The sequence below is a fragment of the Anolis sagrei genome, chromosome 11 (assembly GCF_037176765.1).
Source record: "Anolis sagrei isolate rAnoSag1 chromosome 11, rAnoSag1.mat, whole genome shotgun sequence".
NCBI classification, from domain to species: domain Eukaryota; kingdom Metazoa; phylum Chordata; class Lepidosauria; order Squamata; family Dactyloidae; genus Anolis; species Anolis sagrei.
This window is the reverse complement of record NC_090031.1, coordinates 6,255,796-6,281,969: the sequence shown is the minus strand read 5'-3', so window position 1 is coordinate 6,281,969 and position 26,174 is coordinate 6,255,796. Positions and strand designations below refer to the sequence as shown.

Sequence of the window (26,174 nt, the reverse complement as noted above, 5' to 3'; positions counted from 1 at the left end):
TCCAGGGCCAGAGAAGCAGATGGTGGAAACAGAAGAACGGTCTGCTTCAGGGAGCATGCTTGCTCCATCCATGTTTAAAATTTACACAAATGACCAGCCACTGCCAGAAAGGGACAGAGAGTTTCATCTATGCTGACGACCGTGCCATCACCGCTCAAGGAGGGAGCTTTGAAATAGTTGAACAGAAGCTCTTTAGGTGCTCTTACTGCCTATTACAGGGAAAACTAACTGATTCTTAATCCATCTAAAATGTAGATGTGTGCTTTTCACCTTAAGAACAGATAAGCACGTCAAGCTCTGAAGATGACCTGGGAAGGAATCCCACTGGAGCATTGCAGCACACCTAAATACCTGGGAGTTACCCTGGACCATGCTCTGACTTACAAAAAGCACTGCTTGAATATCAATGCTAGAAATAATATCAAATGAAAGCTGGCTGGCACAACCTGGGGATCACAACCAGACACAATGAAGACAGCTGCCTTTGCGCTTTGCTACTCTGCTGCTGAGTACACATGCCCAGTGTGGAATACATCTCACCATGCTAAAATGGTGGATGTGGCTCTTAATGAGACATGACGCATTATGTCTTCGCCCAACACCACTGAAGAAATTATACTGTTTAGCCGGTATTGCACCACCTGATATCTGTTGGGAAGTAGCAACCAATAATGAAAGGACCAAGGCAGTGACATCTCCAGACCATCCTCTGTTTGGATATCAGCCAGCATACCAACGCCTTAAATCAAGAAACAGCTTCCTAAGATCTACAGTGATACTTGCAGGAACACCTCAGCAAGCAAGAGTCCAAAAGTGGCAGGCGAAAACCCAGAACCTCAATCAGTGGCCAAAGCTGCTGAGAAACTCCTTCCTGGGCACACAGAAGACTGAGCGATTTGGAAGACACTAAACAGACTGCTTACTGGCGCCAACCTTAAGGAATGGGGCCACAAAGTTTAGTCCACGACATGCGAGTGTGAAGGAGAGCAAACCACAGACCACCCACTACAATGCAGCCTAAGCCCTGCCACATGCACAATGGAGGGCCTTCTCATAGAGACACCAGAGGCACTCCAAGTGGCCAGCTTCTAGTCAAAGGACATTTAGTATCATGCCAGGTTTTTAACTTTGTTTGTGTTTTAAATATATTTTAATTGTATCCTCAACTCGCTTCTGACATGATAAATAAAATCCCAGACATCCAGACAGAGATACAAACAATAACAGTAAATATTTATTAAGTGACAAGAAAAACATCCGGTCGTATGATATAATGTAGCACCCCAATTAAAACAAACAACACTTCTCCCTGAACTCTTTCCACACTCCCGGTTCCCAACAAACCCAAAACCCTTATTCAGATTTATCCATTCACTAGCTGTACCCGCCACACATTGCTGTGGCCAACCTTCCCTCCCTCTTTCTCTCCTTTTTCCCCTCCTTCCTTCGCTCCCTCTTTCCTTCCTTCCTTTCCTCTTCTTCTTTCATTCTCTCCTTCCTTCTCTACCTCTTTCCTCCCTTCCTTCGCTTTTTGCTTCCATCCTTCCTTCACACTTTCCTTCTTTCTTTCCCTCCCTCTTTCTAATCCTTTCCCTCCTTCCTTCGCGCCCTCTTTCCCTCCTTCCTTCCCTTTTCTTCTTTCACTCTCTCCTTCCTTCTCTACCTCTTTCCTTCCATCCTTCCTTCTCACTCTCCTTCTTTCCTTCCCTCTCCCTTTTTCTCCTTCTTTCCCTCCTTCCTTCACTCCCTCTTTCCCTCCTTCCTTCCCTTGTCTTCTTTCAGTCTCTCCTTCCTTCTCTACCTCTTTCCTTCCTTCCTTTGCTTTTGCTTCCATCTTTCCTTCTCACTTTCCTTCTTTCCTTCCCTCCCTCTTTCTCTCCTTCTTTCCCTCCTTCCTTCACTCCCTCTTTCCCTCCTTCCTTCCTTTTTCTTCTTTCATTCTCTCCTTCCTTCTCTACTTATTTCCTTCCTTCCTTTGCTTTTTGCCTCCATCCTTCCTTCTCTCTTTCCTTCTTTCCTTCCCTCTCTCTTTCTCTCCTTCTTTCCCTCCTTCCTTCGCTTCCTCTTTTCTTTCCTGCTCTCCTTCCTTCCTTCTCTATCTTTTTCCTTCCTCCCCTTTTTCTTTTCCTTCCTTTTTCTCTTTCTTCCAGCTCTACCTCTTTCCTTTCTTCGCTCTTTGCTTTCCATCTCTCTTTCCTTCTTTCTTTCTCTCCCTCTTTCTCTCTTTCTTTTTCCCCTTCCCTCCCTCTTCCTTTCCTTTTTTCTATATCATTGAACGTTTGGGTTTTTAAGGCCTTTCTGCTGTTTTTTGGGGGGGGGGTGTTTAGGAGTGATGGTCATTCGTTGGTCTGTTAGGGGTATAGTGTCCACATTTCGTATCAATTTGTCCAGTGGTTTTTGAGTTATGTTAATCCCACAAATGAACATAATATTTTTATTTATATAAATTCCTATTTGTCTATCTGGCACTACTTCATCTGATGTTTTCAAACTGGAATTCAATCTCCCTCAGTTCCTGTTCTTGTGTGTCTTTGAGTTGTTTCCAATTCACAGCTAATCTATCATAAGGTCAAGACATGAGAGATTCGATGAAGCTGAGACAGTGTGGTCATCTAGCTGGTTTCAATGGCTAAACGGGGATTCAAACCTTGAGCTCCAAACTAACCAAACCACAATGGCCTTAACCCTATTGTTTCTTGTTTCTTCTTCCATATTAATTCTAACTAGCCCCATTTGATAGTTTCAATGCTGGTTATACAGACTATAATTTTTATTATTTCCATGTCTGGCTATCACAGGCATGGGCACACTTTCTAACTTGGGGGCGCATAGTGGGTCGGAGTAGGGTGGGTGGGCCAGGAAGTTCTCTCCAAGCCCCCTCCCTGCCCTTTCCTCTGCTTCCTCTCCTCTTTCAGAGACAGAAAGTGAAGGAAAGACAGGAAATGCTTGGATCACAAAAGGGTTGGCCTTGGTCAAGTTGAGATGGTGGAAGGGAGAGATAAAGTGTATCCATTAGACTCTGTATTGCCTACTCTTGGTATAGAATCATAGAGCTGGAAGAGACCCCCAAGGGCCATTTAGTCCAACCCCCTGACATGCAAGAAGGCACAATCAAAGCACTCCTGATAGACAGCCTCGGCTGAAAAGCCTCCAGAGAAGGAGACACTCCGGAGCAGCCTAGGCCCCTCTCCAGGAAGTTCTTCCTAATCTTTTCAGTTGAGTATCTTTCCCTGCCATTTCAACCCATTGCACCCTTGTGCCCTGATCTCTAGAGCAGCAGAAATTCAGTTTTCCCTTTCCTCCTCAATGGGACACCCTTTGAAATCTTGAAACATGATTCTCGTGTTCCCTCTCTACCTTCTCTTCTCCCAGCTAAACATCCCCCAGGAGAAAAGGCGGAAGGAAAAAGAGAAGGAAGGGAGGAAAGAAGGATGAAAGGAAGGGAATGGAGGGAGGAAAGAGATAACAAAGGACAGGCAAAAAGGAAGGAAGGAAGGAAGGAAGGAAGGAAGGAAGGAAGGAAGGGTAAAGAGAGAGGGAAGGAGGGAGGAAAGAGGAAAGGGAGGGAGGGAGGGAGGAAGAGAAGGATGGAAGGAAGGGAATGGAGGGAGGAAAGAGATAACGAAGGAAAGGCACAAAGGAAGGAAGAGAAGGAAGGAGTGAGGAAAGAGGGAAGAAAGAAAGGGAGGAAGAAAAGGATGGAAGGGTGGAAGGAAATGGAAGGAGGGAGGGAGGGGAGGGGGAGGAAAGAGGAAAGGGAGGAGGAAAGAGGGGAGGAAAGGAAGAAAAAAGGGAGGAAGAGAGGGATGGATGGAAGGAAGGAAGGGTGGAAGAGAATGGAGGGAGGGAGAACAGGGGAGGGAGGGAGGAAAGAGAGGAAAGGAAAGACAAAAGGGAAGGAATGAAGGAGAAAGAGAGGGAAGGAGGGAGGAAAGAGGGAAGTAAGGATGAAAGGGTGGAAGGGAAGGGAAGAGGGAGGGAGGGAGAAAGAGGGAGGTAAGGAAGGAAGGACAGAATGGTGCAAGGGAAGATGTGAGGGAGAAAGGGAAGGAAGGGAAGGAGGGAGGGAGGGAGAAAGGAAAAAGAGAAGGATGGATGGGGTGGTGAGAGAGAGGAGGGCCTGAGAAGAGGCTGCATCTGGCCACCAGGCCTGTTTTTGCCCATACCTGGGCTATCCCATTGTTCACGTGATTCTGGCTCTTCTCATTCCAGATTCTACTTTAATGTAGGATTTTTTGAAAACAAAAAAATCTTTCTCCCGTTGAACTCAGGTTGCCAAAATAATGCTTCCTTTCCTGCCTGCTGCCAAGCATGGATCCCATGCCTTGTGGTTCTGGCTCGAAGGCAACATCAGAGCATCTTGGTATTTCAGTCCAAATGCCATTTAGTTGGCAACAATTTACCAAAGGCTTGAGAGAGAGAAATAGGGCACAAAGGAAGGAGATTAATCTCGCTGCAAAAACACACAGCATCGCCTTGTTTCTCTTGCCTGGACTCTGCACTGCAAGGCAGGTGCGGTCCGAAAGACTCCTCCACCACCGTTTTTGCGCTGTGGTCAAAAGCGATGGAGAAGTTGCAAGCGTTACACAACCCGGTTCAGCTCAGGTCATGCGACGCACTCCAGTTCCAGAGCAGCTGTGGCTCCGTCTATGCCATGGCTAGCAGCTCGGAGTATCACTACCTCCCTCTGCTGCAGTAAGAAGGGAAGCTGGCAAGGGGAGAGGAGCAAGCAGAAGCCCCACCGAGAAATGCATCTTCATCCCATAGCTCTAGCTGCTATGACTCCTTACTCTCCTCCACACTCACCACGCTAGAAGCAAGCAAATCATGCAAAATCCCTGGAACTGGATGATTGACCCGTACCTATCACTCCCTTTCAGGACAACCCTGCTGGATCAGAGCCTATCTCTTAGCAAGAGAAGATGGAGTCAAACGATTTTACGGTCTTGGCTAATACAGTTGTACCTTGAGTTAAGACTGTAATTTGTTCTTAACTCAAATCACTCTTATCTCAAAGCAAATTTCACCACTGAAATGCTAGTAATCTGTTCCACCCCACCCCCATTTTTGCATAGTTTCCAAAAGACCTCACAACATCTGAGGATGCTTGCTATAGATGTGGGCGAAATGTCAGGAAATAATGCTTCTCGAACATGGCCCGGAAAACTTACAGCAATCCAGTGATTCCAGCCATGAAATCCTTCGACAACATAGTTAAAATACATCGATAAAAAAATGTAAAGCCCTATATTCTAGCATTAGCGCTTCCCCTGGCGCTCCTTCTTAACTCAAAATGCTGCTCGTATGTCAAAGCAAAACTGGGTCGAGCTATGGTTCTTAACTCAAAACACACTTAGGTTGGGACACTCTTAAGTCAAGGTTCCACTGTACTGCGTACTCTACCAACTTTAAAATGGTAAAAGCACAAAGGTGTGGCAAAGAAGCACGAAGTGAAGAGGTAGAAGCATTATTTTCTTCCTACTGTACTCATTCCAGCCTCCCTCCCTCTCTTGCTCCCTTTCCCTCTTTCTCTTCATGAAGCCAAACAGAGCAGGAATAAAAACCATCCAAAATCAACTAACCCCAAATTCCTCAAAATGGACAGGAGCAAAGCAGACAGCAATCTCCCAAGGCGGACAAGGGCACAAGGCACAGAAGCTGCTCCCTTGAAGCCCTAAAGCCCTGGACTCTTGCGCTAGTGCTCCCTTTGCCACTTGCTCTTAACTCAAATGCAGCTTGTATGTCAAAGTAAAACCGATGCTGAGCGACGGCTCTTAACTCAAAATGGAATGCTCTTAAGTTCAGGTTCCACTGTAGTGCATACTCAGCCTGGAAGGAGTGATCTCAAGCACAGTTGTTTCCTACCGATTTCACATTTAATCCAGTAGTGGATTAAATCCAGATGTTATTCGACATCTCCCAGACATCATGCAACACCTATGGCCAGTATAGACACTGCTGTCAAATTCTGAGCCCAGGTATGTCTGGATCCCCAATTCGCTTTGCACCAATCTGTTTTATCACAGGAATCAGACAGCATTATGAGGTTGTTAGAGCTATAAACAAACTGTTTTGCTGGTAGGTAAAGGCTTCCTCTGACATTAAGTCTAGTCGACTCCCAATCTGGGGGTGGTGCTCATCTCCATTTCTAAGCCAAAGAGCTGGCATTGTCCATAGACACCTCCAAAGTCATGCGGCCAGTATGACTGCATGGAGCACTGTTACCTTCCTGTGGAAGCGGTACCTATTGATCTACTCTCATTTGCATGTTTTCAAACAGCTAGGTTGGCAGAAGCTTGGGCTAACAGTGGGAGCTCATCCCACTCCCCAGATTCGAACTGCCGACATCTTGGTCAGCAGGTTCAGCAGCTCAGCAGTTTAACCCACTGCGCTACCGGGGGCTCCAGGTAGGTATCAGGTATATTTACATCTTTTGCCAGCTCACAACGTACAGTGATGGCTTTTCAGTTTTTCTTAACCTGAAAGACCTTGTGCTGCTCCTTGGAGGAGAACAAAGAAACCAATGCAATATACCATCTTTCGAAACATCAAGGGTTTTGGACCTGGATCAGCTATGCAAATTGGTCACCGGGTGACCTTGGGCAAATCACACACCCTTTGACTTGGAGGGCCCTATGATAGCTGCAGTCAACCTAAAGGCACCTAACAGGTATCAGATTTGGGTAAGAATTATGAGCACCCCAGGCCCCAGACAGACGCTTTGGTGGAAAGGAAATGGTCATACAGCCCGGGAAACTCACAGCAACCCAGTGATTCCGGCCATGGAAGCCTTTGACAACACACTACGAGGAAATTGGTTGTGCGGCGATGGCGAGAAGTGTGCCAGAGCTCCCTATTTTCTACAGGGGGGTCCTTTCACTCCCTGCTCAAAATGGCCTTCCTGGGAAACCTGGATGCCTTCCAATCAAGTGACATGATTTGGAGATCTGGAGAGAGACCATCCCCAAGGAACCCACCGCACAAGGTGTTATGGGTTGAAACAAAATCCAGGAAGGGCATCCAGAAGGCTGGAAAAGGCTCCTAGCTCAGTGCAAAGGGGTGCTGAAGGGGCAATCATTCGATATTTTTACCTAAAGGCAAAATTCCGACCCTGTTGGGAGAGAGGCCAGCGAAACACAAGGAAAGAGAGGAAGAAAACAGAGCCACTTGTAGAATTCACAAAGGGTACGACGGAAAGGGGAGGTCAGTTGCTAGGAACCCGTGTGACAGATTTCCTTGAAAACAGACCCTTCCGAGACCCCTCTGCTCTCTAGACGTTTGCTGCATTCTCCACCCCCTTTCGTCCTCTTCCAGCAGCCACATTGGTGCCTTTCGCCCCAAACACAAACCCTTCACAGCTCCCTCGCCTTGGTAGGATTCAAATGGCGAGAGGGGAAAGGAACAAAACACATAGAGACACGCACCAGACCTGCTTTGCAAAGCTCCTCGGAGATAACACCGCACTCCAAGAATGCAACGGCAAGGGGAGGAAGAGAAAATGCCGGCTTCCTGAGCATAATAGCAAGCTAAACCATTTCCATAGGGTGCAGTGTCAACAGGCTGCCTCCCCCCTCCACGAACACACGTAAACACACAACCACACGCTTTCTCCTAGCGCTATATGACTCGCAATGATTTTGAACCCTTTGAGTGTTTTTCCCAAGGCTGTGAGCACATACATTCGGCTTGCTGTATGTGGAAGGGTCTATTCAGACGCACAAGCAGCTGATGTCATTTCAGCAACTGGGGTGGAAAGTATATATTCTCCCACTCCACCAGCGTTAGATAAGAGAGGCTCTTGGTCTACGGCAAATTCCTACCCCAGGGCCGTTTGTGTACGTTTTTAAAAGGGACAGACCTGTGGAATAAAGCCCACCGCTATATAAAAAGGAAAGGAAATAACCCCCAGACTAAAGGAACGGAGAGAGCGAAAAGGAAGAGCCGCTGATTCAACCGCAGTGAACATTTCCAGATGAAGCATCGACGTTTGAGCCGAGAGAGAGATGCACAAATGTGCATGCAAAGCACTAACAACATACCGTTTCAAGGAAGGGAGGGATGTGATCGGAAGACCCCAGGGTGCTGCAGTATTTATCCACCTTTCCATAGTCAGCACCAGGCAAAATAATAACAATCTCAAAGCTCATTGAGTACCAACAGGGAATGGCAGCTCTCCTGGGCAACAGGAAAACAAGGACCTCTTGCTATCGGGGTATTTGTTTTTCAATATCACTTTTGCCTTGGAAGAAAATCACAAGCTATACATGAAGCCATAGACATGAAAGAGAGGAGATGTACGTAGGCAAATGAATGTAAGCCTACTGAAGAAAAGAGAGAGATGCCTGTCCTCTTACCTGGTTCTGCTTCTCTGCTGTGGTTCTGGAGAGGAGGCGGAGAAAGCGAGGCGGCGATGATGTTACAAGGGGGATAAGCAAGGACGACCACCCCAATCGGCATCCTTACAGCAACGGGCACCCAAGAAGAACTAAATAAAGGCCTCCCCACATCCCTACGAGAGGTGGCACTGCTCTAATATGAGCCAGGAATTGTCTTTTCCTCAGGCATCCACACTTCCAGGGGTTCAATTCCTCTTGCAACCCAACATCGTGCCTTATTTTGCTCAGCCAATTCTGCCATCTCTTGAACACCTAAAGCTATTTTTGCCTGTTCACGGGATATCTCCTCCTGTCTTGGCAATGCATCTATGTGAGCTCTTGATCCAACACAAATCAACACATTAAAACATGTTATTAATGGGATATTGCTTCCACCAAAACAATATCCTTCCTGACTCCAAGCCAGTGTTTCTCAACCTCCTCAATGCTGTGACCCCTTAATACAGTTCCTCATGTTGTGGTGACCCCCAACCATAAAATAATGTGCCCTTAGGATCACATCCAGCTCTAGGATCCTTTCGGATTGGAGTGGATGGCCCTTGGGGCCTCTACCAACTCTAGAATTCTATTTATCTATCTAATGGGTTGGAGTTGATGACTCTTGGGGTCTCTTCCAACACTAGGATTCTATCAAACATCTATCTGTCTGTCTATTAATCTTACCTATCTATCTATCTTCCAACTCTGGGATTCTATCTAGCATCCATCTATCTATGTATCTTCCAACTCTAGGATTCTATCTAGCATCCATCCATCCATTTATCTATCAAACATCTATCTCTCCATGCATCTTATGGGTTGGACTTGATGGCTCTTGGGTCTCTTCCAACTCCATGGTTCTATCTAGCATCCATACATCCATCTATCTATCTTCCAACTCTAGGATTCTATCAAGCATCTATTTATCTTATAGGTTGGACTTGATGGCTCTTGGGATCTCTTCCAAGTCCAGGATTCTATCAAGCATCGCTCTATCTATCTATCTATCTATCTATCCATCTTATCTATCTATCTTCCAACTCAAGGATTGTATCAAACATCTATCTCTCTATGCATCTTATGGATTGGACTTGATGGCTCTTGGGGTCTCTTCCAACTCTAGGATTCTATCAAGCATCTATCTATCTCTCCATCTTCCAACTAGGATTCTATCTAGCATCCATTCATCCATCTGTCTTCCAACTCTAGGGTTCTATCTAGCATCCATCTATCTATCTTCCAACTCTAGGATTCTATCAAGCATCTATTTATCTTATGGGTTGGACCTGATGTCTCTTGGGGTCTCTTCCAAGTCCAGGATTCTATCAAGCATTGCTCTATCTATCTATCCATCTTATCTATCTATCTTCCAACTCTAGGATTCTATCTCATATCCATCCATCTATCCATCTATGTATCATCAAACTCTAGGATTTTATTTAGCATCCATCCATCTATGCATATTCCAACTCTAGGATAGTATCTAGCATCCATCCATTCATTTATCTATCTACCAACCTTAGGATTCTATCTAGCATCCATCCATCCATTCATCTATCTTCCAACTCTAGGATTCTATCTAGCCTCTATCTGTCTATCTGTCTACCTGTCTACCTGTCTACCTATCTATCTATCTATCTATCTATCTTCCAACCCTAGAATTCTATCAAGCATCTATCTATCTATCTATCTATCTATCTATCTATCTTAGGGGTTAGACAGATCTAACCCCTTGGGTTATCTTTCAACTCTAGGATTCTAGTGTTACTCCAAACCCTTCCTAGGAGTCCTTGAAATCCCAATCTCATTCATACCCCAATTGTTGGCACTTCAAGTTCCCTGTCGACCTATGGTGACACCATAGATTTCATGGGCACTTCTTAGGCAAGACAGACTTCGGGTGCATCCACACCCTACCATGAAAGCAGTTTGACACCGCCTGAACTGTTAGGCCACCCTACCTCCCAAAAACAAGGCAAATGTATGTGCCAAAAGCAATATTACATTTGGTAGAGCCTAAGGGAGGATCAACACTGTAGAAATCATGCAGTTTGGAACCACTTGAACTGCCATAGCTCAATTGCTTTGGAATCATGGGAGTTGTAGTTTGACAAGGCCTTCCCTGGCAGAGAGGGCTGGGAACTCACTAAACTACAGCTAACAGGATTCTATATCATATACAGAAACCATAATCCGAGGCCATTCCAAATGACAACAGTGAAATATTATTATTATTATTATTAGGAATGCAATGTGGCTTATAAGATTTTAAACAAAACAATGCAATTTAAATTATTATCATTACATATATTTTATTAGCAGTATTATTTAATAATTATTGCATTACAGTATTCACATTTTATTATTATGTAATAATTATTTAGTTATCATTATGATTTAAGCCCCCATTTGATTGAGACGCAGTCAAGAATATTTGAAACAGAACAATGCAAACATTTTAAATTATTATTATTAGTATTATTATTTTATTAATAGTAGTATTATTTAATAATTGTTTTATTATTACTATTTATATTTTATTATTAAATAGTTATGTATCATTATTATTTATATTTTTATTATTATTTTATTTATATTGTTTAATATATTGTTTAACATTATTTATATTTTATTATTATTACATTTTATTATATTGATATATTTATATTTTTATTATTACATTTTTATTTTATTAGTAGTAGCATTTAATAATTGTTTATTATTACTATTTATTTTTATTATTATTAAATAATTATGTATCATTATTATTTATATTTTATTATTATTTAATTATAATATTTAATTATAATATTTTATTATATCAATATATTTATATTTATATTATTCTATTTTTCTTTAATTAGTAGTAGTATTTAATAATGGTTTTATTATTACTATTTATATTTATTATTATTAAATAATTATGTATCATTATTATTTATATTTTATTATTATTTAATTACTATTACTTTATTTATATATTTATATTATTTAATAATTATTTAATGACCATTATGATTTTATGATTTTCTTAGTAGCAGTATTATTTAATAATCATCTTATTAATTATTACAAAATAATGATTTATCATTAACATTATTTATATTTTCTGATTACTATATTTTTATTATATTGATATATTTACATTTTATTATTATATTTTATTATATTGATATATTTACATTTTATTATTATATTTTTATTATATGGATATGTTATTATTTAATAATTATTTAATTACCCTTATTACTTTTATTATTTAATTACTATGTAATAATTACTATTATTTTTTATTATTTTACTATTATTATTATTATTATTATTTAAAAAGCAATGTCCTCTACCCTCTCCCATCACATTACATATTAACATAGCAATTCAACGCACAAAGCATCCGCACTGCAGAGTTATCGCGCGATTATCCCGCTTCAGCTGCCATGCCTCCCTTGCAGAGGGAGGGAGGGGGGGCTTGGAGGACTCCATGCGGCCCCTCCCCTCGCAGGAGCCTGTGAGGCGTTGCTATGACAGCTGAAGCAGGACTATCGCGCGGTAAGTCTCCAGTGCGGATGGCCCTCCCTTCAGGAGGGCACAAGGCACACCGTGGGGGTCCCCCGCGGCCCCGAAGCCCCCCCAGAAAAGGTGCTCACCGCCAGGCCGGGCCACTCGCCGTCCCCGCGATGCTTCTGCCTCCGCCTGGACCTGGGCTCGGGCCGCCCCCTCTCCGCCATCCGGTGCCCTCATTGGCCCCCGCTCCCAAATGCCGCCCTACCATTGGCCGAGCCCGCTGCCACTCTCTTTCTCTCGCTCCGTCTCTCTCGCTTTCCGAAGCGAGTGAGGCCGAGCGCCACCTTCAGGGCAAGGTGGGGTATTGCAAGGGAAAAGGTGGGTGAATTACATTCATTTTTGGCCATAAGGATATGAATAACAACCAAAACAACAACAACAACTTTATTTATATCCCCCCCATCTCCCTGAAGAGACTAATAAAAATATAATTATAATAATAATAAAATATAAATAATGTTAATGATAAATAATTATTTTGTAATAAATAATAATTATTAAATAATTACATAATAATTATAATTATGATAATGACAAATTACATTAATATAAATAAATATTAAAATAGTCATAATGATAATAATGATGATAGTAACCATAATAATGATAACCAAAGTGCTCTTACAGCAGTCACCAGCCATCCCCTCCCCAATGCCAGAGATACAGCTTAATGGTGTAGCATTAGAAAAAGTTGACCATTTCCACTCCCTTGGCAGCCACCTCTCCACCAAAGTCAACATCGACACCGGAATACAACACCGCCTGAGCTCTGTGAGTGCAGCATTTTTCCCAATAAAGCAGTGAGTGTTTGAGGACCGGGATATCCGTTGGGAGACCAAAGTGCTTGTCTATAAAGCTATTGTCCTCCCCACCCTGCTTTATGCCTGCGAAACATGGTCTCTCTACAGACGTCACATGGAACTCCTAGAACGATTCCATCAGCCCTGCCTCTTGAAAATCCTGCAAATCTCTTGGGAAGACAGGCGGACAAACGTCAGTGTGCTGGAAGAAGCAAAGACCACCAGCATTGAAGCGATGGTCCTCCGCCATCAATTCCGCTGGGCCGGCCACGTTGTCCGGATGCCTGACTACCGTCTCCCAAAGCAGTTGCTCTACTCTGAACTGAAAACAGAAAATGGTACGTTGGTGGACAGGAAAAGAGATTTAAAGATGGCCTCAAAGCCAACCTTAAAATCTCTGGCATAGACACTGAGAACTGGGAAGCCCTGGCCCTTGAGCGCTCCAGCTGGAGGTCAGTTGTGACCAGCAGTGCTGCAGAATTCGAGGAGGCACGAGTGGAGGGCGAAAGAGAGAAACGTGCCAGGAGGAAGGCACGTCAAGCCAACCCCGACCAGGATTGCCTTCCACCTGGAAACCAATGCCTTCACTGTTGGAGAAGATGCGGGTCAAGAATAGGGCTCCACAGCCACCTACGAATCCACAAGGAAACTCATCATGGAAGACCATCTTACTCGTCCAACGAGGGATCGCCTAAGTAAGTAAGTAATGCACAAAATTCTTAAAAATATGATCTTTGTGCTATGTGTGTGTGTATATATATATAATGTAATTATAATATATTATAATATTATATGTTATATATATATATAGCCTTTATATATAATATAATATATATTATTACAATATATATATATATATATATATAATATTAATATTACACACACACACACATATATCACATTAATATTATATATTTTTTATATATTATAATATAATATTATATATATATATAACCTTTGGGATAATCGTTTGAGATGCGCATGAAACATTAATTAATTTAGCCTTTAGAGTTTTAAAAAAACATTGTCATAGTTTTAACTAATTTTAATACTCTATATTTAACTCTATCTTAACCTTTATATGTATTTAGCTTTAAATTGTACATTTTCGTTTCTTTTTTAAATTTCTTTTATTATTTTAACACTATTGTCTCTTTGAGTCCCACCAAACTACAACTCCCAGGATTCCTTAGCCTGGAGCCTTAAAGCGGCATCAAACCGCATCAATTCCACAGCCTGTACAGAGAAGAAGCCTATCTGGTGACATGGATTAAACCATTTCGAGAAAAGGGGGGAGGCTGTCAAACTTGCCCGTTCTCCCCCGCCTTGCCCTCTGATTGGTTGATCCGCCGCGCTGGTTTCCTGTCTCTTCCCGGCTTCCGTCCTTTCCTTTCCTCGCCGGCGGCTGCAGCTCCTCAGCGTTGCGATGGTGAGTCGAGAAGGGGGGGGGGGTCTTAATCCGGTGCCATCTACTCCGCTTTAACGGGTTTAGGGTGTTGAGTGCAGACGGGATGAATAGAGCAGAGGCCGGAGAAGCGAGGCAAACAGAATGGGCCGCGGCGGAGGCGGGAATGGTGACAGTCGGGGAGGCCAAACTTAGTAGGCCGCAGAAGCCTATGTAGGAGTGGAGAGCCTCGCTAGTTGCATTGCTGCCTTACCTAGATTTTGCCCAGATTTTTTTAAAGGGACAGTGTCCCGGTCCAGCTTACCTGTCCGAATGCATCTCCCCCAATGAGCCAGCTAGAGCACTTAAGTAAGGCCTGGTTATTGAAGAAGGCACTCAGTGAATGACAGAAGCATGCAAATATGGAAGTAGTTAAAGAGATCCTCGAGATTGTGCAAGGCCTAGATCTCTCTCTATATATGCTCTGTGCATAATGAGTACCTTAAAAACAAAAGAACCAATGAACGAAATCACACCAAATTTGGCAACAAAACGTCTCACAACATAAGGAGTGACCATCACTCAAAAATTATGATTTTGTCATTTGGGAGTTGTAGTTGCTGGGATTTATAGTTCACCTACAGTCAGAGAGCATTCTGAACTCCATCAACAATGGAATTGAACCAAATTCAGCACACAGAACTCCCATGACCAACAGAAAATATTGGAAGGGTTTGGTGGGCATTGACCTTGAGTTTGGGAGTTGTAGTTCACCTACAGCAAGAGACCACTGTGGACTCAAACAATGATGGATCTGGACCAAACTTGGTACAAATATTCCATATGCCCAAATATGAACGCAGATGGAGTTTGGGGGAAATAGACCTTGACATTTGGGAGTTGTAGTTACTGGGATTTATAGTTCACTTACAATAAAAGAGCATTCTGAACCCCACGAATGACAGAATTGGGGAAAGCTTCCCACACAGAACCCCCATGACCAACAGAAAATACTTAAGGCAATCCAATCCAGCTCCCTTCACCAGGGGAAGAAAACGTAATCAAAGCCCTCCTGACAAAGAGCCATCCAGCCATAGATATAGATAGATAGTATGATAGATAGATAGATATGATTCACACACAGAGAGATATAGTTTCATAGATTTGAAAGGGACCTCTAAAGAAGGACGATGATATGTTGCATGTTCCAGAGTAAGCAAACGAAACAATCTCCACATCAACACTGACAAAGAAACAGCAAGAAATACTGTTTACCCACAAGCATTAAGAAATTACATATATTAGAAACCAGCATTTTCTCATTACTTTATTTTCCTGATCATAGGTGATTCATAGGGAGAGATGTATTCATACAGGTAAACTGGGCTGGAACCGTTTTATAATTTTAATGGTTTTGATCTATTGCCATTGTTGTTGTTTTGATATGTGTTGTTTTGTACGTGTAAGGCATTTAATTTGGCTTTTTATTATATTTGAATTGAGATGGCCCCCTGGTAGTGCAGCGGGTTAAACAGCTGAGCTGCTGAACTTGCTGACCGAAAGGTCGGCAGTTTGAATCCGGGGAGCGGGGTGAGCTCCCGCAGTTAGGCCCAGCTGTCATTAAACATCGAGAAAACCAAAGTCCTCTTCCCACAGTCACTGACCAATCCCTCTCCAATGCCAGAAATACAGCTTAATGGTGTAACATTAGAAAATGTTGACCATTTCCACTACCTTGGCAGCCACGTCTCCACAAAAGTAAACATTGACACTGAAATACAACACCACGAGCTCTATGAGTGCAGCATTTTTCCGAATGAAGCAGAGAGTGTTTGAGGATCGGGACATCCGTAGGGATACCAAGGTGCTTGTTTATAAAGCTATTGTCCTCCCAACCCTGCTTACACCTGCTAAACGTGGACTGTCTACAGACATCACATGCAACTCCTGGAACAATTCTATCAGAGGTGCCTCTGGAAAATCCTGCAAATCTCTTGGGAAGACAAATGTCAGCATGCTGGAAGAAGCAAAGACCACCAGCATTGAAGCGATGGTCCTCCGCCATCAACTCTGTTGGACCAGCCACGTTGTCCGGATGTCCGACCACCGTCTCCCAAAGCAGTTGCTCTACTCCGAGCTGAAGAACAGAAAACAGAATGTCGGTGGGCAGGAAAGGAGATTTAAAGATGGCCACAAAGCCAACCTTAAAAACTCTGGCATAGACACAGAGTCCTGGCCCTTGAGCGCTCCAGTTGGAGGTCAGCTGTGACCAGCAGTGCTGCAGAATTTAAAGAGGCACGAATGGAGGGTGAAAGAGAGAAACGTGGTAAGAGGAAGATGTGTCAAACCAACCCCGACCAGGACCACCTTCCACCTGGAAACTGATGCCCTCACTGTGGGAGAAGATGCAGATCAAGAATAGGGCTCCACAGTCACCTATGGACCCACCGCCAGGACACTACACTTGGAGGACCATCATCCTCAGACTACGAGGGATCCCCTAAGTAAGGCCCAGCTTCTGCCAACCTAGCAGTTCAAAAACATGCAAATGTGAGGAGTAGTAGTAGTAATAGTAGTAGTAGTAGTAGTAGTAATAATCTTTATTTATACCGCGCCATCATCTCCCCAGGGGGACTCGGGGCAGCTTACATGAGGTCAGGCCCAACAATACAACAATGCAAATAAACAACATACGACAGTAAAATTAAAAATAAAATACAAAAAACAATCTAAATAAACATCAGCAATATAAAATCACAATAATTTAAACACAAGAAAATAAATCGCAGTGGGCAGGGCCAACAACAAGGATTAAAAGTTTAAAAACACTGGATGAGAAGGCAATGTATTATATCTGGACAGGGGATCAGAGGGACGAAGTAGGATTTAATTGCACTAATAGGTAGAAAATAAAGTGCTTCCGAGTACAATTATCACTAGGTACCACTTTTGTGGGAAGGTAACCGTGCTCCAGGCAGTCATGCCAGGCACATGACCTTGGAGGTGTCTATGGACAATGCCAGCTTAGAAACTGAGGTGAGCACCGCCCCTAAGAGTTGGACACGACTGGACTTAATGTCAGGGAAACCTTTATCTTTACTTTTTATGTTGAGAACCGTTTTGAGTCCCCCTAGGGGTGTAAAAAGTAGTATATAAGTGCAATAATAAAATCTATATTTTAAAAATGTAATGTTCGTTTGTGGGATTAACAGAACTCAAAAACCACTGGACGAATTGACACCAAATTTGGACACTACACCCCTAACAGACCAACGAGTGACGATCATACATAAAAACACTGAAAAACACAGCGGAAGGGACTTAAAAAGCCCAAAAACAAAACAAAAAAATTACAATGCATGTGCAAAACCATACACACACAAACGCATGTATATATATACATACATAAAACACAGCAACGTGTGGCAGGGAAGGCTAGTAAATAAATAAAATAAGAGACCATATGGACCATCTAGTCCAGCCCCCTTCTGCTATGCAAGAAAACCGCAATCAAAGCACCCCCGACAGATAGGCTTCCAACCTCTGTTTAAAAGCCTCCAAAGAAGGAGCTTCCACTGGACTCTGAGGCAGAGAGTTCCACTGTTGAACCACTCTCACAGTCAGGTAGTTCTTCCTAATGTTCTGGTAGACTCTCCTTTTTTTGTCATTTGAACCCATTGCTCCAAGTCGCTCATTTTATAGAAGATTTAATTACAGCAATTGTTTTTGGGTCCCACATTTTGCATTTGAATGGCATCAATTTTTCTTCTTGTTTCCTTTCCAGGCCAAAATCAAAGCCCGTGATTTGCGAGGGAAAAAGAAGGAAGAGCTGCTGAAGCAGCTGGAGGATCTGAAGGTGGAGCTGTCTCAGCTGCGGGTTGCCAAGGTGACTGGTGGAGCAGCTTCCAAACTCTCCAAAATGTGAGTTTTTTCATTGGACCTCTGCTGTAGGGAAGGCTCATGTTTAGCATCACAAAAGGCAATGAGTTGCATTAGGCAAAGGCATTTAGAATTCTTGATTTTTATTTATATCTAAGTAATATAGATATAAATTACTTAGATATATATCTAATTGTCAGTATTTAGGCAATGGTGGTACCAGATTGGCATGTGCCTTTGCTTGTTTTCCAGAATGTTTGGTTGATCACTCTTGGAGCTGGTGCTTGGCTAAACAGATCTTTACATGCAAAGTATTTCTAATCTTTAGTTCATCCTCCAACATAGATTCTTTGGCAACCTCTGCAGTTAGCTACCAAAGCACAACAGCTTCTAAAAACATCACTAGTTAGTGGAAAGGAGCCTGCTAAGTTACTTGTTGACTAAAGCAGACACATCATAAAACAATTGAAAAAACTGTTACTTAATTTGTTTCTGAAATCCAGCTCTTATCATAATTATGTGTTGGCCTGATAAGATTTATGAGTTGTCGAAGGCTTTCATGGCTGGAATCACTGGGTTGCTGTAAGTTTTCTGGGCTGTCTGACCATGTTCCAGAAGCATTCTATCCTGACATTTCACCCACATCTGTGGCAGGCAACCTCAGAGGTTGTGAGGTGTTGGAAACTAGGCAAGTGAGGTTTATATTCTGTGAAATGTTCAGGGTGGAAGAAAGAACTCTTGTCTGCCTGAGGCAAGTGTGAATGTTGCAACTAATAATAATACAATATAATAATTTTATATTTCATATTACATGTAATATTACTAATAACATTACATTGTCTTTATTATTACGTTGTCCATAGACACATCCACATGACCTTGGAGGTGTCTGTGGAGAACGCCAGCTCTTCGGCTTAGAAACGGAGATGAGCACCAACCCCCAGAATAGGACACAACTGGATTTAATGTCAGGGGAAAACCTTTACCTATAGTGGTATAGTACAATATAGTAATATATAATACTAATATTGTGCTACACTAATAATATAATATATTGTATGTACATATAACTTGTAACCCACTCTGAATCCTTTTTGAGGTAAAGAGGCGTCATATACCTTATATACTCAATAGGGCTGGGCAACCACGGAAAAATTTGTTTCTAAAATCGATTCGTTTTTTGGGAGGTTTTGCGTTTCGATTTTTAAAAGAATTCCGAAATTTTTCTTTTAAAAAGTTGGATATTTACGAAATTTCGTAAATTACAAAACAATACGAAACAATAACGAAACAATAACGAATTGATTCGTTAATTTTATTTATTTATTTATTTATGCGCTTGTATACCGCTAATATCTCAGCCTAAGTCGGCGACTCATTGCGGTTTACAACAACTAAAAAGTTAAAAACAATTAAAAAACAGTATTCAATTTAAAACATGAAACACATATACAATACAAATTATTGGGCCACCAATAATAATCCCATGCATCTCGTAACTAAAATCACAATCCAAAATTCGTCGTCCATGATTACCAGTCCTTTAGTCATCAAAATTCGTTGCAACGGATTAACCGAATGCTTGTTTAAACATCCATGTCTTCAGTCTCTTCCGAAACACCATCAGCGAGGAGGCTGATCGTACCTCTATAGGGAGGGTGTTCCAAAGCCGAGGGGCCACCACATAGAAGGCCCTGTCTCTCGTTCCCGCCAGCCGCACTTGTGAAGCCGGCGGGATAGAGAGCAGGGACTCTCCAGAAGATCTTAGGGTCCTGGTGGGCTGATAGGCTGAGATACGTTCGGATAGGTTAATGGCGGACGCGACCGCGCAATACGCTAAAAAACCTCCAAATGGGACAGGGGGAACTTCTGAAGCTTCCCTCTCCCTCTGTTGTTGACTGTTGGTGTGATATTTATAATTTTTTTTCACTGATTAAACAAACAACAACTATAAAACTTGCCCCAGACATGCGGAAATAATAACGAAACGATTTCAAAACGATAACGAAACGAATACAACCCGAATTCGAATCAATTACGAAACGAATTTAAAAATTCGTTTCGTTTTTTATTTGCTCCTGAATGGTTCGTTATCGCTTCGTTATAAAAAAACCCGAATTTTTAATAAATTACGAAACGAAACCGCCCAGCCCTAATACTCAAGTATAAGCTGACCCGAATATAAACCGAGGCACCTGATTTTACCACAAAAAACTGGGAAAACGTATTGACTTGAGTATAAACCGAGGATGGGAAATGCAGCAGCTATGGGTCAGTTTCAAAATAAAAATAGGTACCAATAAAATTACATTAATTAAAGCATCAGTAAGTTGACTGTTTATTAATATTTACATAAAACTGTAAGATAAGACTTTCCAAATCTGACTAAACCATTATTCTAACCTTCTTCAAGGTACATGTGTTTACGTATCCTTACAATAATACTTAGAGTAAAATAATAAATATAAAAATAATAAAGCTAACCTATAAATGTAATAATGTAATGTAATAATAATAATAATAATAATAATAATAATAGAGTAAAGTAATAAATACCCTTGGCTTGAGTATAAGCGGAGGAGAGCTTTCTCAGCCTTAAAAAGGGGCTGAAAAACAAGGCTTATACTCGAGTATATACAGTAAATGTCATTCATAAATAAATAAATAAATAGATCAGCTTGATTAGTATTGAATAGCCTGGAAGCTTCAAAGCCTGGCTGTTTTCTGCCTAGGGGATTTTTCCTGCCTGGCCAATTGCAACAGTCACACTTGCCTCAGGCAGCCGAGAGTTCCTTCTTCCACCCTGAACATTTCACAGATATATAAATCCCACTTGCGTAGTTTCCAACACCTCATAACCTCTGAGGATGCCTGCCATAGATGTGGGTGGAACGACAGGAGATTATGCTTCTGGAACATGACCATACAGCCCGGAAAACGCGCAGCAGCCCAGATTTATGAGTGTTAGAATCTACCTTCCATCAAGCTATTTTTTAGTTGTTGTGAAACAGACATATTTTTTCTCAGCGGGCAATTCTGTGTGCCATGGTCCTTCAGTTGCATTTGCTTAATCAGGTTTTTGTTTTTTTTGGATGTCAGTAATGAATATAAATGTATTGGCAACTGCTCAGGTGCCCAGTTCAAGTTCTTGGGATTGATCTGCCTCTCACTTTTGTCATTTCAAGCCGGGTGGTTCGCAAATCTATCGCCAGGGTGCTGACTGTCATTAACCAAACCCAGAAGGAAAACCTCCGGAAATTCTACAAAGTGAGTCTGGAGTCTGATTTCCACTTGTTCTTTACTAGAAGAGTGTTGCCAGAACAGTTTATCATCAATGGATATGTGGGAGGTTTTCGTAATATAGATACTATTGTGGGGAAATCAAATCGCTATGTCAACAGGAAAGCATTGGTTTGTCATGTCAAGCCCCTTGAAAGCTTCAAGAACCTTAAATTGACACAATAGGGGTGTGTGAAAGACCTCTTTCATATCATTTGGCAAGGCTTTCACCCAGCACTGCTCAGAATCCAGTGGACACAGTGCGAATTGGTTCTTGCTAAAGTATTTTCCTGCTGGATGACTTTGGCTGGCCCATTTGGTCCATGCGGTTATCTAGGAGGTACAGAACCCTCTGAGGCTAATAATATAGTTCTATGCGATAACTAGCCTCTTTTAAAGCTTCAGGGCTTATGGCTGAAGATATGACTCTGTTGGAAATTGTTACCATATATGCTCGAAGATAAGCTGAGCTTTTCCTTTTTTAAGGCTGAAAAAGTCCCCCTCGGCTCATACTTGAGTCAAAGTTATTTATTATTTTATTCTGTTATTATTATTATTACATTTATTTATTATTTTACTCTATTTTATTAGTAGTACATTTGTTATTTTACTCTATTTTTATTATTACATTTATTATTTTCCTCTATTTTTATTAGTATTACATTTATTATTTCACTCTATTATTACTGTTGTTACATTTCCAGTATTTTACTCTCTTATTTTTATTTCATTTATTATTTTTTCTATTTATTTTTGTTATTATTACATTTATTATTTTACTCAACTATTATTTTATTACATTTATAATTTTACTTTATTGTTGTTATTACATTTATTATTTTACTCTATTTTATTAGTAGTAGTACATTTGTTATTTTACTCTATTTATTATTACATTTATTATTTCGCTCTATTATTACTGTTATTGTTACATTTCCAGTATTTTACTCTATTATTTTTATTACATTTATTATTTTTTCTATTTACTTTTTTTATTATTTTGCTCTATTATTATTTTATTACATTTATTGTTTTACTCAACTATTATTTTATTACATTTATAATTTTACTTTATTGTTATTGCATTTATTATTTTACTATATTATTACATTTCCATTATTTTACTCTTATAATTTTTATTATCTTTATTTTACTCTATTATTATTGGAAGGATACGTAAGCACATTCACATTGAAGAAGGTTAGAGTAAGGGTTTAATCAGAGTTGGGCAGTCTTATCTCAAATTACAGTTTTATGTAGTTATTCAAAAACATTTCACTTATTGATGCCTCAATTAATGTAATTTTATTAGTATGTATTTTTATTTTGAAATATACCCTTAGCTGCTGCATTTCCCACCCTTAACTTATGCTGGAATCAATATGTTTTCCCAGTGTTTTGTGGCAAAATTAGGTGCCTCGACTTATATTCAGGTCGGCTTATAGTCAAGTATATACGGTAATCAGAAACATGAATTCACTGATGATTTAAATCAGTGGTGGAAGGACAATCCATTTTTCTTCTACCATTTCCATTTGGTTTTCATGCTGGCCACAGAGTAATGGAATGACAGGCTTGTGTAATGTATAATGTTTTTGTTTGTATATTTTCCTGATCCTTAATCTTGTCTTCAGTACCTGTCTCTGCTGAACCACTAGGATCTTTCCAAGCAATGGCTTTTTTGCATTTAGGATCCTCCATAAATTCTTGCTTATTTTCTGGCTTCAAGCTCTCCCCTCTCTTCCAGAGGTTCTTCCTATGTCTTATATTGATCTGTCTCTTCTCTAAACAGGGCAAAAAGTACAAGCCGCTGGACTTGAGGCCTAAGAAGACTCGTGCCATGCGGCGCAGGCTAACCAAGCACGAACAGGGTCTGAAGACCAAAAAACAGCAGCGGAAAGAGCGCCTGTACCCCCCTCGGAAGTACGCTGTTAAGGCATGAGCCTCACATCTTCAGCTGTTCAGAACCGATTTTTTTTCCATTAAAGGTGTTTGTTTATGGACTCTTAGTGGTGGTTGTGTCTGTTTGGTGGAACCGTGCCTTGCATGTCTAGCTAGGTGTGGGAGACACTTACGCTTATATATCCTGGCAGAGGCAGGGGATCTTTGCATTTTATGTCATAAGCAACATGTAGATGGGTTTGCACCTCACAATCATAAACGACAGCACATTTGGAAACTAGGGGAAACTAGGGAGAAAAAGAACTCATTGCCTCCTTTCTTTCTCAATTGGAGCAGTCATATTTTTTTTACACTATTATGATAAGAGCCAGCATGGTTCAGCTTGTTTGTGTGTTGGAATACAATGATTCAATAAGAATGATAAATAACATTTTATTTGTATTCCACCCTATCTCAACGAGGGGACTCGGAGAGATTCCAGCAAATATACCAGGCATGGGCAAACTTTTCAACTTGTGGGCCACAAGCTAGCACTCCCTGCTCAGAGGCCTGGCTGCCCGGTGATGGGAGGAAGAAAGGACAGGAAAGAGAGGAAGGGAAAGAGGGAAGGAGAAAGATAGAAGGAAAGACAAAAGGAAAGGGTGGAAGGGAAGGAGGAAAGCAAAGGAAGGAAGAACAAGGGAAGGAGAAAGGATGAAAGGGTGGAAAGGAAGAATGAAAGGAGAAAGGGAGGGGAGGGATGGAAGGAGAAAGGAAGGGAAAGAGGGAAGGAAGAAAGGCAAAAAGGAAGGAAGGATGAAAGGGCTGGAAAGGAAGGGAGGGAAGGGGGAAGGAAAAAGGGAAGGAAGGACAAAAGGAGTAAGAGAAGGAAGGATGAAAGTGGAAGGGAAGGAAGAACAAAGGATGAAAGGGTGGAAAGGAAGAATGAAAGGAGAAAGGGAAGGAAGAAAGGCAAAAAGGAAGGAAGGATGAAATGGCTGGGAAGGGGAAGGAAAAGGGAAGGAAGGAGAGGGAGGAAAGAAAGAAGGATGAAGGAGAGGGAGGAAAGAAGGAAGGATGAAAGAGTGGAAAGGAAGAATGAAAGGAGAAAGGGAGAGAAAGAAGGAGGGAAGAAAGGCAAAAAGAAAGGAAGGATGAAAGGGCTGGGAAGGAAGGAAGGAAAAAAGGAGAAGGAAGGAAGGAAAGAAAAGGAAGGAGTCCTTCTTTCCTCCCTGGAAAGAAGGAAGGACGAAAGGGTGGAAGGGAAGGAGGAATGAAAGAGAAGCAAGGATAGGATAATGAGAGAAAAGAGCCCAAGGGGCTGCACCCAGGTCTGGGTTTGTCCACACTTGATATATACAAACACAGGCAAGCACTCGGTGCCTCAAACACAAATGCACAGACAAAGGCTTCCTGTTTCATCTCTGGCTCTGGAGGCAGTGCTCATCTCCATTTTTAAACTGAGGAGTCTGCGTTGTCCGTAGACACCTGGTCGTGTAGCCGGTATGGCTGCATGGAGAACCGTTGTACCTTTCCACGAGGCAGTACCTATTGATCTCACATTTGCATGTTTTTGAACTGATAGGTTGGCAGGAACTGGGGCTAACAGCAGGAGCTCACCCCGACTCATGGATTCAAACTGCCAGCCTTCAAATCAGCAAGTTCAGCAGCTCAACAGTTTAATCTGTTGCGCCACCATGGCACACTAGGCTGTGAAAACTCATGGAAGTGAACAAGTCACACATTCTCAGCCTCAGAGGAAGGAAAGAGCAACACCATGAACAAGTCTGGCTGAGAAAACCCTGTGATGGGTGTGTTTTAGGTCTCCATAAATCTGAATTGACTTGAAGGCACGCATTGACAACATACTCTTTGGCAGAGAAGGCTAAAGAGTGTGTCAAACTACAACTCCCAGGATTCTATAGCGTAGAGCTGATGTAGTTTGGCACCACTTGAACTGCCATGGAATACTATGGAATCTTTGGAGCTGTCGTTTGGTGAAGTGCCAGCCCTCTTCGGCAGAGAAGGCTAAAGAGTGTGTCAAACTACAACTCCCAGGATTCTATAGCATTGAGCCATGGAGGTTCAAGTGGTACCAAACTGCATTAATTCTACAGTATGGATGGATTCTTAGTGAGAACATCTTAATCGAATATGTGAATAATCAAACTCGCAAATGTGGAGAGCCAACTATAACCTTTCTGGTCTTGCTTCGGTTCAGATTTCCTCCCCGCCCTCAGAAATTCCAGGAATGCAGCAAACAGATAATCTATCCATCCGGAAGGAAGGCGGCACTGTTCTCCAGTTTCCCTGCGAATAAACATGTCTGCAGAAACTCTCTTGAATACAACTGAAATGATTATGTTAAGTTGTTCACTTCCTTGTGAGTTATGTGCCTCTTAATATCAGCAAATATGGAGGCCTGACTGTACCAAAACACCTAACTGAGTTGGGGGGGGGGGGTGTTTGTCATTTGGGAGTTGTAGTTGCTGGGATTCTGTGAGGGAAGTTTGGCCCAATTCTATCATTGGTGAGGTTCAGAATGGTCTTTGATTGTACGTGAACTATAAATCCCTGCAAGTACAACTCCCAAATGTCAAGGTCGGTTTCCCCCCAAACTCCACCAGTATTCACATTTGGGGATATTGAGTTTTTGTGTCAAGTATGTTCCAGATCTACCATTGTTTGAGTCCACAGTGCTCTCTGGATGTAGGTGAACTACAGCTCCCAAACTCAAGGTCAATGTTCACCAAACCCTTCCAGTATTTTCTGTTGGTCTAGGGAGTTCTGTGTGCCAAGTTTGGTTTTAATTCTATCAGTGGAGTTCAGAATGCTCTTTGATTGTAGGTGAACTATAAATCCCAGCAACTACAACTCCCACAGGACAAAATCAATACCCTCCCCCAATCCCACCAATATTTAAATTTGGGTGTATTGGGTCTTTGTGCCAAATTTGGCCCAGTGTATGAAAATACATCCTGCATATCTGATATTTACATTACTATTCATAAC

At 41.7% G+C, this 26,174-nt stretch overlaps 2 protein-coding genes across 7 annotated transcripts in view; one reads left to right on the top strand and one right to left on the bottom strand.

Moving 5' to 3' along the window:
* Window positions 1-12,090, bottom strand: part of SCAI (suppressor of cancer cell invasion) — a 78,741-nt gene extending 66,651 nt beyond the window's left edge. Inside the window, exons 1-2 of one of the 6 annotated variants that reach the window (XM_060757426.2) lie at window positions 12,023-12,086; window positions 8,355-8,379 (exon numbers count right to left, since the gene is read on the bottom strand). The gene's annotated coding sequence lies outside the window, so the exon portion shown is untranslated. Of the gene's footprint in view, window positions 1-7,424; window positions 7,489-8,354; window positions 8,644-12,022 lie in introns of those variants that run through there. The other 5 variants (XM_060757427.2, XM_060757429.2, XM_060757424.2 and 2 more) reach the window with 5 other exon arrangements.
* A 1,975-nt stretch (window positions 12,091-14,065) lies between these two features.
* RPL35 (ribosomal protein L35) lies at window positions 14,066-23,290 on the top strand. The gene is made up of 4 exons (XM_060757431.2): window positions 14,066-14,168; window positions 17,908-18,044; window positions 21,188-21,269; window positions 23,074-23,290. Exons 1-4 carry the CDS (start codon window positions 14,166-14,168, stop codon window positions 23,221-23,223), a joined length of 372 nt encoding a protein of 123 aa, XP_060613414.1. The 5' UTR covers window positions 14,066-14,165; the 3' UTR covers window positions 23,224-23,290.
* Window positions 23,291-26,174: the final 2,884 nt, after the last annotated feature.

What these genes read in the sequence shown, in the direction of transcription:
- RPL35 (XM_060757431.2), top strand. An exon ending in GCTTCCAAACTCTCCAAAAT is followed by an intron (nt 18,045 to 21,187) that starts GTGAGTTTTTTC and finishes TGTCATTTCAAG; the next exon opens with CCGGGTGGTTCGCAAATCTA. An exon ending in ACCTCCGGAAATTCTACAAA is followed by an intron (nt 21,270 to 23,073) that starts GTGAGTCTGGAG and finishes TTCTCTAAACAG; the next exon opens with GGCAAAAAGTACAAGCCGCT.